Source organism: Chelonoidis abingdonii, chromosome 26 (assembly GCF_003597395.2).
Source record: "Chelonoidis abingdonii isolate Lonesome George chromosome 26, CheloAbing_2.0, whole genome shotgun sequence".
Classification (NCBI taxonomy): Eukaryota; Metazoa; Chordata; order Testudines; family Testudinidae; genus Chelonoidis; species Chelonoidis abingdonii.
In genome coordinates, this window is record NC_133794.1 from 5074962 (window position 1) to 5088467 (window position 13506).

Consider the following 13506-nt stretch of genomic DNA (forward strand, 5'->3'; position numbering starts at 1 on the left):
TGCATAGAAAGATCATGGATATTTAATTTATACAAATACAAGACATTGGCAGAAAAAACATTGTCGGGTGCAGAAAACCAGTGACAAATTGTTGACTTGATCTTTTCCAAACACACACAAGGGGGGAGGAAAAAGGGACATGAAATATTTCATTAGAATTCAAGTTTATGATGTGCTACATCAGTAAAAGTGCATCGTTGAAGTATTTCTCAGATTGTCGGGCATGTTTAAAGCTGTAGTGAGTATAGAGGGATGAATGGAATTAATAATTATTCCCCCAAGTCTCTGTTTTCATTAAAAGAAGCAGGGAGGGAGCCAGTCTCTAGCTGTTATGGCTGCAATTAAAACCTTCAAAATGTGAAGTAACCAATGCAGTGACATCTGCCTGAGTTTGCAGAGAGCCTGAATCAGTCACTCTGAAAGGGGTGACCTGCCCTTTTCATTGCAACTCAGATGCAATGACAGTACGTTAAAACGTCAACATGGCTCACTGTGTCACTGCTCAAAGCATGTGACAAATGAAAGGAAGTAATGTAAGAGCTACAGAAGTGATCCTCAGTCAGTGCGTGTTTTGGGTAGGGTCTACAATAACACGTGGTGGGGGCATGTTGGTTTCATTCTCTGCTTTTAGATGTTTAGACTGCCACCTTTAAGCTAATTTCTTGTTGAGCACACAAGAAAAACAAATCAGATCTAATTTACCATTGAAACATACACAAAAAATAGCATGGAAAAGATACCATCCCAATTTTCACTGTAGTCTCATTGGCATCGTATCCGTCTGATTGCTCAGTGCTATTACAGATTAACAGGAAATATTAGTGATTAGTTATGAATAAGAAAAGTTAGGTTTCTCTCGCAGTGAACACCAGGAAGATGCAAAGGCAGGAGGCGTTATGGACGGCAGGAGAGACGTTTTGTGTTTCTGGTGGAAATCTTGTTTTTCAGGCATTCGTCCCGATCTGACAATACAGAACCAGGGAAACGGCCATTGCTGCCAGCTGGGAACCAAGGAAACAAAGAGGGAGACATTTACAAAGAGTTCATAGATTTTCAGATCATAATAGATAAGAGGTGGCCAACCTGCAGCTCCGGAGCCACATGCGGCTCTTCAGAGGTTAATATGCGGCTCCTTGTACAGGCACCCGACTCCGGGGCTGGAGCTACAGGCACCAACTTTCCAGTGGGCCAGAGGATGCTCACTGCTCAACCCTTGGCTCTGTCACAGGCCCTGCCCCCACTCCACCCCTTCCTGCCACCTCCCCTGACCCTGCCCTGCCCTCGCTTCTCCGCCCAGAGCTTCCTGCACCCCACGAAACAGCTGATCAGGAGGTGCAGGGAGGGAGGCGGAGGCACTGATTGACAGGGCTGCTGGTGGGCAGGAGGTGCTGGGGATGGGGAGACCTGATGGGGGGCTGCTGACTATTCCTGTGGCTCTTTGGCAATGTACATGGGTAAATTCTGGCTCCTTCTCAGGCTGAGGCTGGCCACCCTGTAATAGATCATTAGATCTTCTAGTCTGACATCCTGCATAACAGGCCAGAGAATCCCCCGCATCCGCACTGCATTGTGAACCCGGATCTGCAGGGCCTGGACTTGGGGCCTCTTTCCACGCCTGCACTTGAGCGTCCGAGCTGGGTTTACAAGGCTAGACCCGGGTCTCACAGCCATGCTGGCATGTCCACACTGCGCTCCGTTGACCTTCTGACTCAGGTATTTGGCTTGAGCTGTGTCCACACTGCAAAGTGACAGGGCTCGGACCCGAGCCCCAGCAGGACTCGGGCTCAGAACCACCCCCATTGTCAGGGTGCTGGGACCTGGCCCTGAGCAGTTGCTGACCCAAGTCACACTGATGTGTGCTTGGACGGAAGCAAGGTTTGGGCTCAAACTGCAATCAGAGCTCAGGGTGCAGTGTGAAGATACTGCAAAGAAGGCATTTCTCCAGCTCTCGGCTCATAGTTCATGGGAGTGGCCCACAAGCTATTATAGCCATTCACGCCTGATGTGACGCTGGGGACTGTTTAAACTCCACTCCCCGAACAGCTATTCCAATACCTCTCATTCCTATCCCGCCATAACCCCGGCTTCTCAATGTCATGCCTGAGCCCTGACACGGCCGAACTTTTCAAGCCAAGATGCCGAGGGGCACGATCCAAGGAAAGATGACTGTCCCCCCTTTTACAGGTGGGGAAACCAAGGCACAGAGCAGGGGCGAGTGGTGGTGGGGCGACTTACTTGCCAGAGGTTACCCAGCAAGACAGTAGCAGAGCCAGTTCTCGTGAGTCCTAGCCCATGAGTATGCCACAAAAGCGTCAAGCGTACCTCAAGCACACCGATTCCTAACGCCACCCCTCCAACAATCTTCCCATTCCTGCTCAGGAAAGTCTGGAACTCATGCAAGCAACCCTGGGAGGGGAAAGAGAATCACAGATGCAACAGTGGGTCCTGGCAATGGGGCCAGTGCATCTCCTTTTGGCACTAGTGGCTTTCTCTCCCCGCAACGGCCCATAGCAGCTCGTTAACTGGGGATGTGATTGTGATATCAAACCTAAGGCCAGATGCTCTGTTGGTGTGAAAAACCAATGGCAGTTCCACAAACTGTCCTGTGGAAAGTTTCTTCTTAGGCCAGGTCTATACTAGACAGGGTTGGCTGATAGAGCTATGCAGCTTTATCAGCAAATCCTCCTAGTGGAGATGCAGCATCTCCCAGCAGAAGAGTTCATAGAGGTGATCAGACAGCAAGCAGGGCAATTCCTTTGTCTTGGAATCTCAATCCAATCAGTTTTTCTGGGAGCAACTCTGCCTCAAGAACTGATGAATCAGAGCCCGAGGCAGACAGCAAACTCTACCCAGAGTCTTGCTAACCCAAAAAGAAGAACACAGAATTTCTTCCCAAGACTGAAAACTTGCTCAGGATGCTAAAAAAAGAAGAATTTGGAAGACCACGTATGTCAGCGCCACAGCACCACTCCTATGGCAAATACCTTGCTAAGCTCTCTTCCTTACCTGCTTGGTGCTGTCCAGTTCAGATTCCAGGCATTCATGCTTGGGCGGCAGGCAGCAGCCCGTGGGATAAGTCTGGCTGTGAGTTTGGTAGAAGTAGGAGCTGTTGAAATCCTTGTAGTTGTTGAAGCCACAGCACTTCAGCTAGAATGAGAATGCCAGTTGGTTTACAGCCACAGCTACGTTTTAGACAGTTTGACTGCTGGGAGGATGCGGCTGTTTACAAAGGCAGTGTTGTAAAAACCTTGCCCTGCCCTGAAAGTGAATCACATAGGCCAGATTGCTAATGGAAGTGGGTGGCTTTGCATTTCAGCTTGGCCGGGACGCAGGAGATCTATATTCAGTTCCTAGCTCAGCTGTAGAGTCCCTGGGTGACCCAGGGCAAGATTCTGTTCCTCAGTTTCCCCATCTGGAAAATGCAGCTAATGATCCTTCCAGCTCCCCAATGGCCCAGCTTAGACTATCCAGAGCACAGAAGCCCTAGGAGTGATGTAAGAGGTGCCTCTGCAGGTGCTTAACTTCAACCATGTGCTCAAGTCCCACTGGAGTTAGATGTGTGCTAATGTGCTTTGCTGAATCAGGGCCTTCCAGCATGGAGCTTCCTCTCCCCTCCACCCCCCACACTGCTGGTGGAATTCTCCCTGCCCCCCATGATCAGCTGGCCAAATCCATCTCTTCCAGGGGGAATGCCGAAATGTGCGCTGCTCACCTCCTTCATGGTTGTGTCCCAGATTGCAGTCACATCATCCTGCCTCCCGTAATCCTCTCGTAAGGTTTTCACAGCCCAGTTTTTCAGGTGCTCAATGAATATATCAGCCTGGAACCCAGAGACATGCACAGATTGGCACCACCTTGTCTTTCAGGAGCTGTTTGGTTTTTCCTTTATTGAGTTTTGCAGACCAACAAAACAACTCCCAGTGCAATGACCACACCAGCCCTCAGGAGGCACACGGGCAGACTAGTGTTTTATAGCTTTATCTTCTCTTTGCTTAACCCAGGGACGGCCTGCCTGGATCGGACCCATGGTCCATCTAATGCAATATCCCATCTCTGACAGTGGCCAAAGTTACATCCGTCAGAGGAAGGTATAAGATCAATTTCCTTCCCAGAACCCTTTATTTGCATTAACTATCACAACTCTGCTGCTCGTAGGCATGTTATCATCCAGTCCCTCTCTGAATTTTGCTATGTTCTCAGCCTAAGCACCATCCAGTGGCAGAAAGTTCCGCAGACCAATAGCATGTTGTGTGAAAACATATTTCTATCGATCAATCTTGAGGTTGCCACCTTTCGATTCCAGTCAGTGTCCCCTTGATCTTGTGTTTTGACAGGGGTTTTAAATGTTGACTCAGGGAAAAGTCATTGGGATTGGAGTGGGACAAATTATTATTGGGCATGCTTATTGGCCAAAAATGCAGTTTTGGTTGAATTTGCTGCATAGTTTCAGCCAAAAAAAAAAGAGCAGGGGGGGTCTCCTAAAAAGTCAAAACATTTCATTTCTACGTTTAATTAAATTTAACCAAAAAAACCCCAAATAAACCCCAAAAGGGTAAAAAAACCCATCCAAACCCAAACCAATATTTAAAACAATTTCTGTTCAGTGGCTCACTCAGCTGCCTCTAGGCTCAGCGAGTACAAAGCCTTGTTATTTACATGGTTATTTACAACATATAGGGAGACAAGTCTAGGCCAGGGCCCCAGAGGTGCTGCAGGAGAGAACCCAGGAATCCTCACTCCCGGGACTTTCCACCTCCCTTAGCAGGATCCCCCTGGGTCCTGTTTTCGAGGGGGAGGAGAGCAGTCGAACAGCTCCCAGCCCGTGGGGCTCTGACTCAACGCCAGAAGCCGGGAGTGGAAGACAGCGGCGGCTCACCGAACTGCTCTGTTCTGAACACTCCCTGGGCAGTGGTGGAGACAGGATCCTGGACTGCATGGACTCTGATCTGCCCCAGGCTGGCAGCTTGGATGTTCTCAAAGCCCAGCCTTTAACTTACCACGGAAGAGAAAGCGAGGACTACGACAGCCCCTGCAACCTCAGCGATGAAGAGAATCAGGATAATGACAAAGAACTGGAGACAGAGAGAGACCAAGATCAAAAGCCGCCTGTGCCCAGCACAGAGACCTCCCCCTTTGCAGGAGCCATCCCGGGGGGCTGGAGTAAAGGGGCTTCAGGCAAGAGCTGCTGCTTCTGCCAGTACCAGGTGTGATGGCTCGCAGGTGGTCACGGTCAGCAACGGACCTACACGGCTGTCATGAACATACAGCTAAGGGTAGCATAAAATCCCTCCTTTACCTGGAAAGCTCACATAACCTGGTTGGCACCTGACCAAAAGGACCAACAAGGGGAGAAGATATTTTCAAATCGGTGGGGGAAAGTTTTTGTTTTGTGCTCTCTGTGGGTGTTCTCTCCGGGACAGCGAGGAACCAGGGCAGGGAAAATACATCTCCGCAAGCCAGACCTGAACTAAGTATCTAAGATTACAAATTGTAAGTAATAGCAAGGAAATGCGTTAGATTATCTTTTGTTTTAGCTTGTGAATTTTCCCTATGCTAAAAGGGAGGTTTATTCCTGGTTTGTTTGTTTTTTTGTAACTTTAAAGTTTTGCCTAGAGGGGAATCCTCTGTGTTTTGAATCTGATTACCCTGTAAAATTACCTTCCATCCTGATTTTACAGAGGTGCTTCTTTTACTTTTTCTTTATAATAAAGTTCTGCTTTTAAGAACCTGATTGGTTTTTAGTGTTATAAAAACCCAAGGAGCTGGTCTGTGCTCACCTTGTTTGCTCTCAAGCCTTCCCAGGAAGGGGGGTAAAGGGGCTTGGGAGGATATTTTGGGGAAACAGGAACTCCAGGTGGTCCTTTGCCTGAATCTTTGTCTAACTCACTTGGTGGTGACAGCGATACCATCCCAGGGTAAGGAATTTGTGCCTTGGGGAAGTTTTTAACCTAAGCTGGTGGAATATAAGCTTAGGGGGTCTTTCATGTGGGTCCCCACATCTGTACCCCAGAGCTCAGAGTGGGGAGGGAACCCTGCCAGCAGCCAAGGGCCAGATTTGGGTATTGAGGCACTGAAGATGCAGAGCCAATGGGAATTAGGCATCCAACTCACTGAGGCACTTTCTACATTCCAGTAAGTGCCTGTTTTATTAATGGGCTCAGCAATCCAGCTGACAAAGGTCTAACAAGGTCCAGTGGCTGGAAGTCGAAGCTAGACTGATTCAGACTGGAAATAAAGTGCAGGTTATTAACCGGGAGGGTAATTAACCATTCGAACAAGTTCCGAAGAGCTGGGCAGCTTCGCCCTCGCTGGCAGTGTTCAAATCAAGACAGGATGTTTTTCTAAAAGATCTGCTCTCACTCAAACAGGAATTGAGTTGGGAAAGGTTGTTCAGCCTGTATTATACAGGAGATCGGGCTGGAGGATCACAATGGTCCCTTCTGGCTTTAGCATCTAGGAATCTGCTTCTGAACTACCTTGTAAATCTGGGTTCCAGCCCCTAGGGGAGATAGTGAGTGGTCCGGTGTTAGCTACGGAGATACCAACTTTTGGAAGAGTCTGAGCTCAGAGCTAGCTGGGAAATTATATTTTTCCCCTGGAAATTTTGAAAAAATTTTGTACATTTTCATCAAATGTTTCTTAGAAATATTTCAGGTTTTCATCCACCTCCTTCCCACAAAAAGTTCTGGTATTTTTCTATCAAAACCTGACATTTCTCAAAGCCACAAAACACCAGTTGCTGAAAACCAATTCTCCCACCCCACACCAGCGAAAACCTGAACATTTCCAACAGCAGTGGGAATTCTGGGGGTGAAAATGTCCAAAAAAACCTTGAGAGGGAAATGTTCCCACCTTCCAACTGGGAGAGATAGCAGGGGTGAGGTAGAGCGGGTGGATGATCTGGCAAAATCATTTTGTGGGAAATATGTCACTGGTTTCCATGGTGGGACTCAAATCCAGGCCTGCAGAGTGATCAGCCAGCCACCGCCTCATGCTTCATAGCCTGTCTACCTGGCAATCTGCAAGCCCCAGAGGATGCACACCATTGGATGGTCTGCCCCGAGAAAGCCAGCTGACCGTTGGTTTAACAATCCCTGATCAGCTCCTTGATCCTCCGTAAGCCCCTGGGCATCCCAGGAAGCACCCAGAGGATAACAATGTGATGATTCTGCTTCTCTGCCTCTGTACAATCGGTATTGACCTTGGCGCCAACCTGTCTCCCGCCCGATCCCTGGAACCCCAAGGCTGATACCGGGCGCTGGCCCTTGGCCTGGACTCCATCTCTGGATCTGCCCCTCGGCTTGACTCAAGACTCAAACCCTGGGTTTGCTGTTCAGCTTCTCTGACCCCGGGCTTTGGTTCCTGGCTCCCAAGGTCCTGCCCCTACTCCTGTCTACCCTCGCCCAGGATTCCAACAAAGACGAAACTGGTTTGGCAGAAGTTGCCACGACCTACTTCCCCATTGTTAAACTGAGGCACGGAGGGGTGCTGTGCCCAAGGTCACTCGGAGTCTGGGACAAAGCCAGAATCGGAAATAAAATGTCCTGTGTCCTAGCCAACCCCCTTAACAACTCCTCTGCCCAGGAGCACTTGATGCGCAAAGGCAGGTCTGGCTGTTATCCCCACTGCGTACTGGGGAGAAGAAGCACAGAGGGGAGCTGGCTGGCCTGAGGGTCGGAGACTCCTGGATCCCAGGTCAGTGCTCTGTCCGTTGGCCCCCAACCCTTCCCTGTTGTTCTGCAGCCCTACCAGCAGCAGCATGCACTTGCTCTCCTTCATGGCCCCGCAGCAGCCCAGGAAGCCCATAAGCAGCAGGAAGGTGCCGACAGTGATGCACAGGTACCCCACGTTGATCAGCTGCATCAGCTGGGGCGCGGCAGCCCCCAGGATCTGCACGAAGGAGCCTCCATCCACCTTCACCCAGATGCCAATGCCCAGCACGGCCAACCCGCTCAGCTGGGGGGGAGAGGAGAGAGGCTGGTAAGCAGCAAGCAGCCTCCCTTCATTCCCCACTGTGGAAAAGGGCCGTACGGGGCCACGTTCTGCACAAGGCTCCTTTCTCCGGCTGCACTGCAGCTCCCAGGGTTACCCCCAGCCTGCAGGGCCTTCTCCTCCCCTTCCACACTGGATCAGAGCTCCCAGCCCACCAGCCAGGGCTTTGCCTACTCACAAATATAACGCCGTTGAACACAAACATCATCAGCTTCAGGAATGAGAAGCAGCCCATCTTCCAGCACCTACACGGAAAGGAGAAAGGGGGCAGTAAAGACGTGGGGTCAGCATGGCCCTGCTCAGTCAGGGGCTGGGGTGGGGGGCTGTGCAGCGCCTGGCACTACAGGGGTCCCCCTGTCTTGGTGTGAGTCTCTGGGCACTACCGTAATACAATAAATACAGTTATCGCTCCGACCGCGCAAAGCCTTCTCAGGCCCAGACTGATTGGGGGTGAAGCTGACCACACAGGGGACAGAGATGTGTTTTTTCCCCACTGTTTATAGTGTTGCCATCTCTCACTATATTTGGGGTTTTTCTTAAAGCCTCAGCCGCTGGAGTCAGGTGATTTTATGAGACTCACAGTTTTCATTTAAAAAAGAGAAAACAGCTTTCTAGCTCTCCCAGCTGCAGAGAGAAGTTTGCAGATGTGACCCTCGAAGACTCAACAAACGGAAGGCAAAGAAACAGATCCCCAGAGAACTACTTAAACAAAAAACAACAGCTCATGATTTTTGAAAGGTCACAGTGACAATTTCTGAACAATGCGGCTCAGCCACGTTCCAGACGCTGATATGAAATAACTTTTCCCCCCTGGTCAGGTTGCAGTGTAATCACACCTTGTATGCAGCTTCCAATTTACAAGGAATCTATAAAAGATGAGTACCTGGCAGTTAGACGTTTTCATAAATAGTCCATCAATTGTCAACCCACTGACATCGCTTATAACCAGGGCTTATAACTGTCTAGAACATCATCCCTCGAGGATCTTACCAGCTGACGGCAAGAGCCTCCAGGAGCTCCAGCCGTTTATGGGTGACTCGGTCACAGGGGGACAAAATTTGGCTACAGGGAATTCTTCAATCTAACAAAAGCCAATGGCTGGAAGTTGAAGCTAGACCAGTTCTGACTGGCAATAAGGCGCAAATTTGTCCTGGGGAGAGTAATTACCCACTGGACCAGCTTCCCCCGAGTCCCAGTGGACTGAAAGCACTGGCAGTTTTTAGATCAGGGTGGGTGTTTGTTTCAGGTCTGAACGGATGGAGGGAATCCCCAAGGTCTGTGTTCTCCAGGAGGTCAGACCAGAAGATCGCAATGGTCCTTTCTGGCCTGGGGATCTAGGAAGCTGTGAACACGGATCACACGAGCTGCTCATGTCTGTAATAGGCTCAGAACGTTGGTACGTCATGTGTTAACCCACCACCGAATGCGCAACCGCAGTAAAAAGCAGCGAGGGACTCGCTTTCCCCCTAGAGCGGGAGTAAAGCACCATCAAGGCGGCTGCTAGGCTTTAAAGCCAGATGGGACAATTGAGAACAATATCTCACTCTTATGTAGCTTCCTCTGTTGTAGGTTGCGAAGCGCTCCTCAAAATGAGGCCAATCTCATTAACTAGCTGGGGAAACTGAGGCAGAGCAGTGCCAGGCCAGTTGCTGCGTGGGTTCTAGAACCCCAGTCTGCAGCACGCGAGTCTCCTGCTCTGGGCACTGGCCCATGCCCCCACTGACCCCCTCTGGCGTGCAAGCCTAGAAACTCACCCCGCAATGCCTGCATCAAGCCCCTCACGTCTGGCTGTGCTAGATTTGGAAGGACGTCCTGTTTTGACTGACAGCGGGCACATGATGGAGAATCTGCCCTGGCCCTGTGGGGCAGCTGCTCCAATGGCTAATTCCCCCCCACCCCCGGTTCAAAATCTGCCTTTTCTTTCCAGTCTGAATTGTCCAGCTTTGGCTCCGGCCGTGGGGTCTCGTTCGGCCGCAATGAGACAGTTGGGCCCCTCCTCCCGCCATGGCTCCTTGGCACTGGGCTCACGTCACAGGGTGCCCCGGGCTGGGGCCAGCAAGGACCTTTGCTCGGTAGCTTCTCACTGCTTCAGGAGCCAGGCTGGTTCCCAAGCGGTGCCCCCCCCCGAAATGTGGAAGCTATAAAAGAGGGGGCTGGGCCTGGAGAAGCAAGTCACTGAGCCGGGAAGAAGGGGTGGGGAGGTCTCAGGGTGACACGTCTCAGTGACTCCGCTGCCAGTTCAGCGGTTCTCAGGCTTCCCTCCTTTCCAGCCCACAAGACTGTGCACAAGCCGTTGGTGGCCGTGCCACCCCAGCCCATGCTGTGGATACTGAGTCAGAGTGAGCCTGGGAACAGGGGCTGCTGAGCCTTCCAGACTCATCACATCCAACATCCACCCAGCTCACGGCTCCCACGAAGGATTGGCCAGATCAAACTGGAGCAAGGCCTCACCCGTCTCCCAGCAGCAATGGGACAACCTGCCCTGCAGCTACAGGCTCCTCCCTGCACTGCTGCTCCCTAAGGCCACCTCTGCAGCATCTTCTCCTAGCCCCTTGTTTCCCTGCAGCTGAGGCTGTTGCCTAGCAGCAGCCAATCGGCTGGGAACCGCCCACACCCCTGTATCTTGGGGGTTCCGCTAACGGCAGCCTCCAGGTAGGAGAGCTCAGGGGCCCCAGGGTGGGGCACTGAAACCTGTCCAGCAGGGTCAGCCCGACTCCCTGTTCAGCCAGGAAGCACCTTCCCTCTCTTGTGTGTGGTCTGCAGCGCTGGGACTGCAGGGGGCTGAGGGCTGGAGTTGAGGGGCATCGGCAGAGACATGTGGGTGCTGATGGCTGGCCCTGAAGCTCCATCTGCAGCAGGAGCCCAGCACTCCGCTGGTGAGACTTGCATTCAAAGCAGGCACAGAAACGCAGGCAAGTCACGCCTGCCCCATGCCTCAGTTTCCCCATCTGTGAAATAGGGGTAACCCTCACTGGCGGGGGGCAAGGATAAATCTATTGTCCACAGTGCTAGAGTGTCAGGAGTGAGGCCACAGGTAAAGCTACGCAGGGAGGCCAGGGCTGGAATAGCAGGGGGCTGCAGGTCGGGAGTGAGGGGCATGGGCAGAGCTGTTGCGGGGGGGAGCCCAGGGCTGGGATAGCAGGGAGTGCGGGTAAGGAGTGAGGGGCACTGGCAGAGCTGCGAGGGGGAGCCCAGGGCTGGGATACTAGGGGTCTGCGGGTCAGGATTGCGAGGAACTGGCAGAGCTGCATGTTGGGAACTACACATCTATAGAGACCCAGCATTTTTGCAAACTGGGTCAGATTTCAGGTTTGCAGGAAATCTCCTGCCGATGTTGCAGTTTCACCCTTTGCTCTCCTGCCCCACACACCCCGCCAGAAAGCACTGGCCCCTCTGTTGATAACATAAAAACAGCCAGACTGGGTCAGACCAAAGGTCCATCTAGCCCAGTACCCTGTCTTCCAACAGTGGCCAATGCCAGGTGCCCCAGAGGGAGTGAACAGAACAGGGAATCATCAAGAGATCCATCCCCTGTGGCTCATTACCAGCTTCTGGCAAACAGAGGTGGGGACACCATCCCTGCCCAGCCTGCTTAATACCCATTGATGGACCTATCCTCCGTGAGCTTCTCTAATTATTTTTTTAACCCTGTTATACTCTTGGGCTTCACAACATCCTGTGGCAAAGAGTTCCACAGGTTGACTGTGCATTGTGTGAAGAAACACTTCCTTGTGTTTGCTTTAAACCTGCTGCCTGTTAATTTCATTGGTGACCCCTAGTTCTTGTGTTATGAGGAGTAAATAACACTTCCCTGTTTACTTTCTCCACCCCAGCCATGATTTCATAGACCTCAATCATATCCCCCCTTTGTCTCTTTTCCAAGCTGAAAAGTCCCAGTCTTATTAATCTCTCCTCATACAGCAGCCGTTCCATCCCCCGAATCATTTCTGTTCCCCTTTTCTGAACCTTTTCCAGTTCCAATATATCTTTTTTGAGATGGGGCGACCACATCTGCACGCAGTATTCAAGATGTAGACATACCATGGATTTATATAGAGGCAATAGGATATTTTCTGTCTTATTATCTCTCCCTTTCTTAATGATTCCCAACATTCTGTTCGCTTTTTTGACTCTGCTGCACATTGAGTGGATGTTTTCAGAGAACTCTCCACAATGACTCCAAGATCTCTCTTGAGTGGTAACAGCTAATTTAGATCCCATCATTTTACATGTATAGTTGGGATGATGTTTTCCAAGGTGCATTACTTTGCATTTATCAACACTGAATTTCATCTGCCATTTTGTTGCCTCGCCACCCAGATTTGTGAGATCCCTTTGTAGCTCTTCACAGTCTGCCTGGGACTTAACTATCTTGAGTAGTTTTGTATCATCAGCAAAATTTGACATCTCACTGTTTACCTCTTTTTCCAGATCATTTATGAATATGTTGACTAGGACTGGGCCCAGTACAGACCCTGGGGGACACCACCATTTACCTCTCTCCATTGTGAAAACTGACCAGCTATTCCTGCCTTTTGTCTCCTGTCTTGTAACCAGTTTCCCATCCATGAAAGCAGCTTCCCTCTTATCCCATAACAGCTCACTTTGCTTGAGAGCCTTTGGTGAGGGACCACAGCACACTGTGTACACACACACACACCCCTGCACACACACGCGCTCACACGCACCTACATACACATGCACACACACATGCCTGCACACACATGCACACCTGCGCGCGCACACACCTGCGCGTGCACACATGCACACACGTGTCTGCACACGCACATGCCTGCACACACACACATGCACGCACACACACACCTGCACACACACACACCTGCACACACATCCCTGCACACACATACACATGCACACATGCGCGCCTGCACACACACACATGCACACATGCCTGCACACACACATACACACATTCGCACACATGCACACATGTGTAAATGCACACACACACATGCATGTGCATGCACACATTTGGCTTCTGGTACGATTCAGAAGCCTGCCAGAGGGTCCTGGCCCCAGTGATTCTCCAGCCACTTGCACTAGGAAGCCCGATTAGGTCGTGATCATCAGATCACGTCTCCCTGGGAGGAGGGAGCAGCCGAGGCAAGTGTTCCTGGAGCGACAAGAACCCTCCTTCCATCCAACCCGCCTCGGGGGTAAAAAACAGGGTGGGCAGAACCAAGCTGGAAAGGGTCTGATGTGTCAGGGGCACTGGATCTAACCACGACCTGCCGGGACCCCAGCTGGGGTAAGCTGGCTGCGTTGCAGTCAATGGAGTGACACTTGTTCCGACATCAGCTGCAGATCTGGGTGCAAAGCCTCCCTCTCTCCCATGGGGGGTTTGCAGAGCTCCCGGGGCTGCCGGTGCCTTCCTGCCATTAGCGCTAATGGAAGGTGCCCGCCTGGACTGGAACGAACGGGGGCGGGGGGGATAGAAACCACTTAGAGCAGGCCCTTAGCACGCAGGCGTACCCACGAGTGCAGACTTGGGCA

General features: G+C 51.3%; 1 protein-coding gene across 3 annotated transcripts; it reads right to left on the reverse strand.

Moving 5' to 3' along the window:
- On the reverse strand, positions 1–12109 carry LOC116824820 (tetraspanin-1-like). 3 transcript variants are annotated; one of them, XM_032780384.2, is made up of 9 exons: positions 9164–12109; positions 8829–8858; positions 8171–8237; positions 7750–7956; positions 4998–5072; positions 3713–3820; positions 3007–3147; positions 2323–2406; positions 1–1001 (listed from the first exon to the last, which is right to left on the reverse strand). In XM_032780384.2, the coding sequence occupies exons 3-9, from the start codon at positions 8225–8227 to the stop codon at positions 945–947; spliced, it is 729 nt and encodes a 242-aa protein (XP_032636275.1). In that variant the 5' UTR covers positions 8228–8237; positions 8829–8858; positions 9164–12109; the 3' UTR covers positions 1–944. The 3 variants fall into 3 exon arrangements, with proteins under 3 accessions (XP_032636275.1, XP_032636276.1, XP_032636274.1); XM_032780385.2 differs by lacking the exon at positions 8829–8858; XM_032780383.2 differs by lacking the exons at positions 8829–8858; positions 9164–12109 and having other exon boundaries at positions 8171–8318.
- Positions 12110–13506: the final 1397 nt, after the last annotated feature.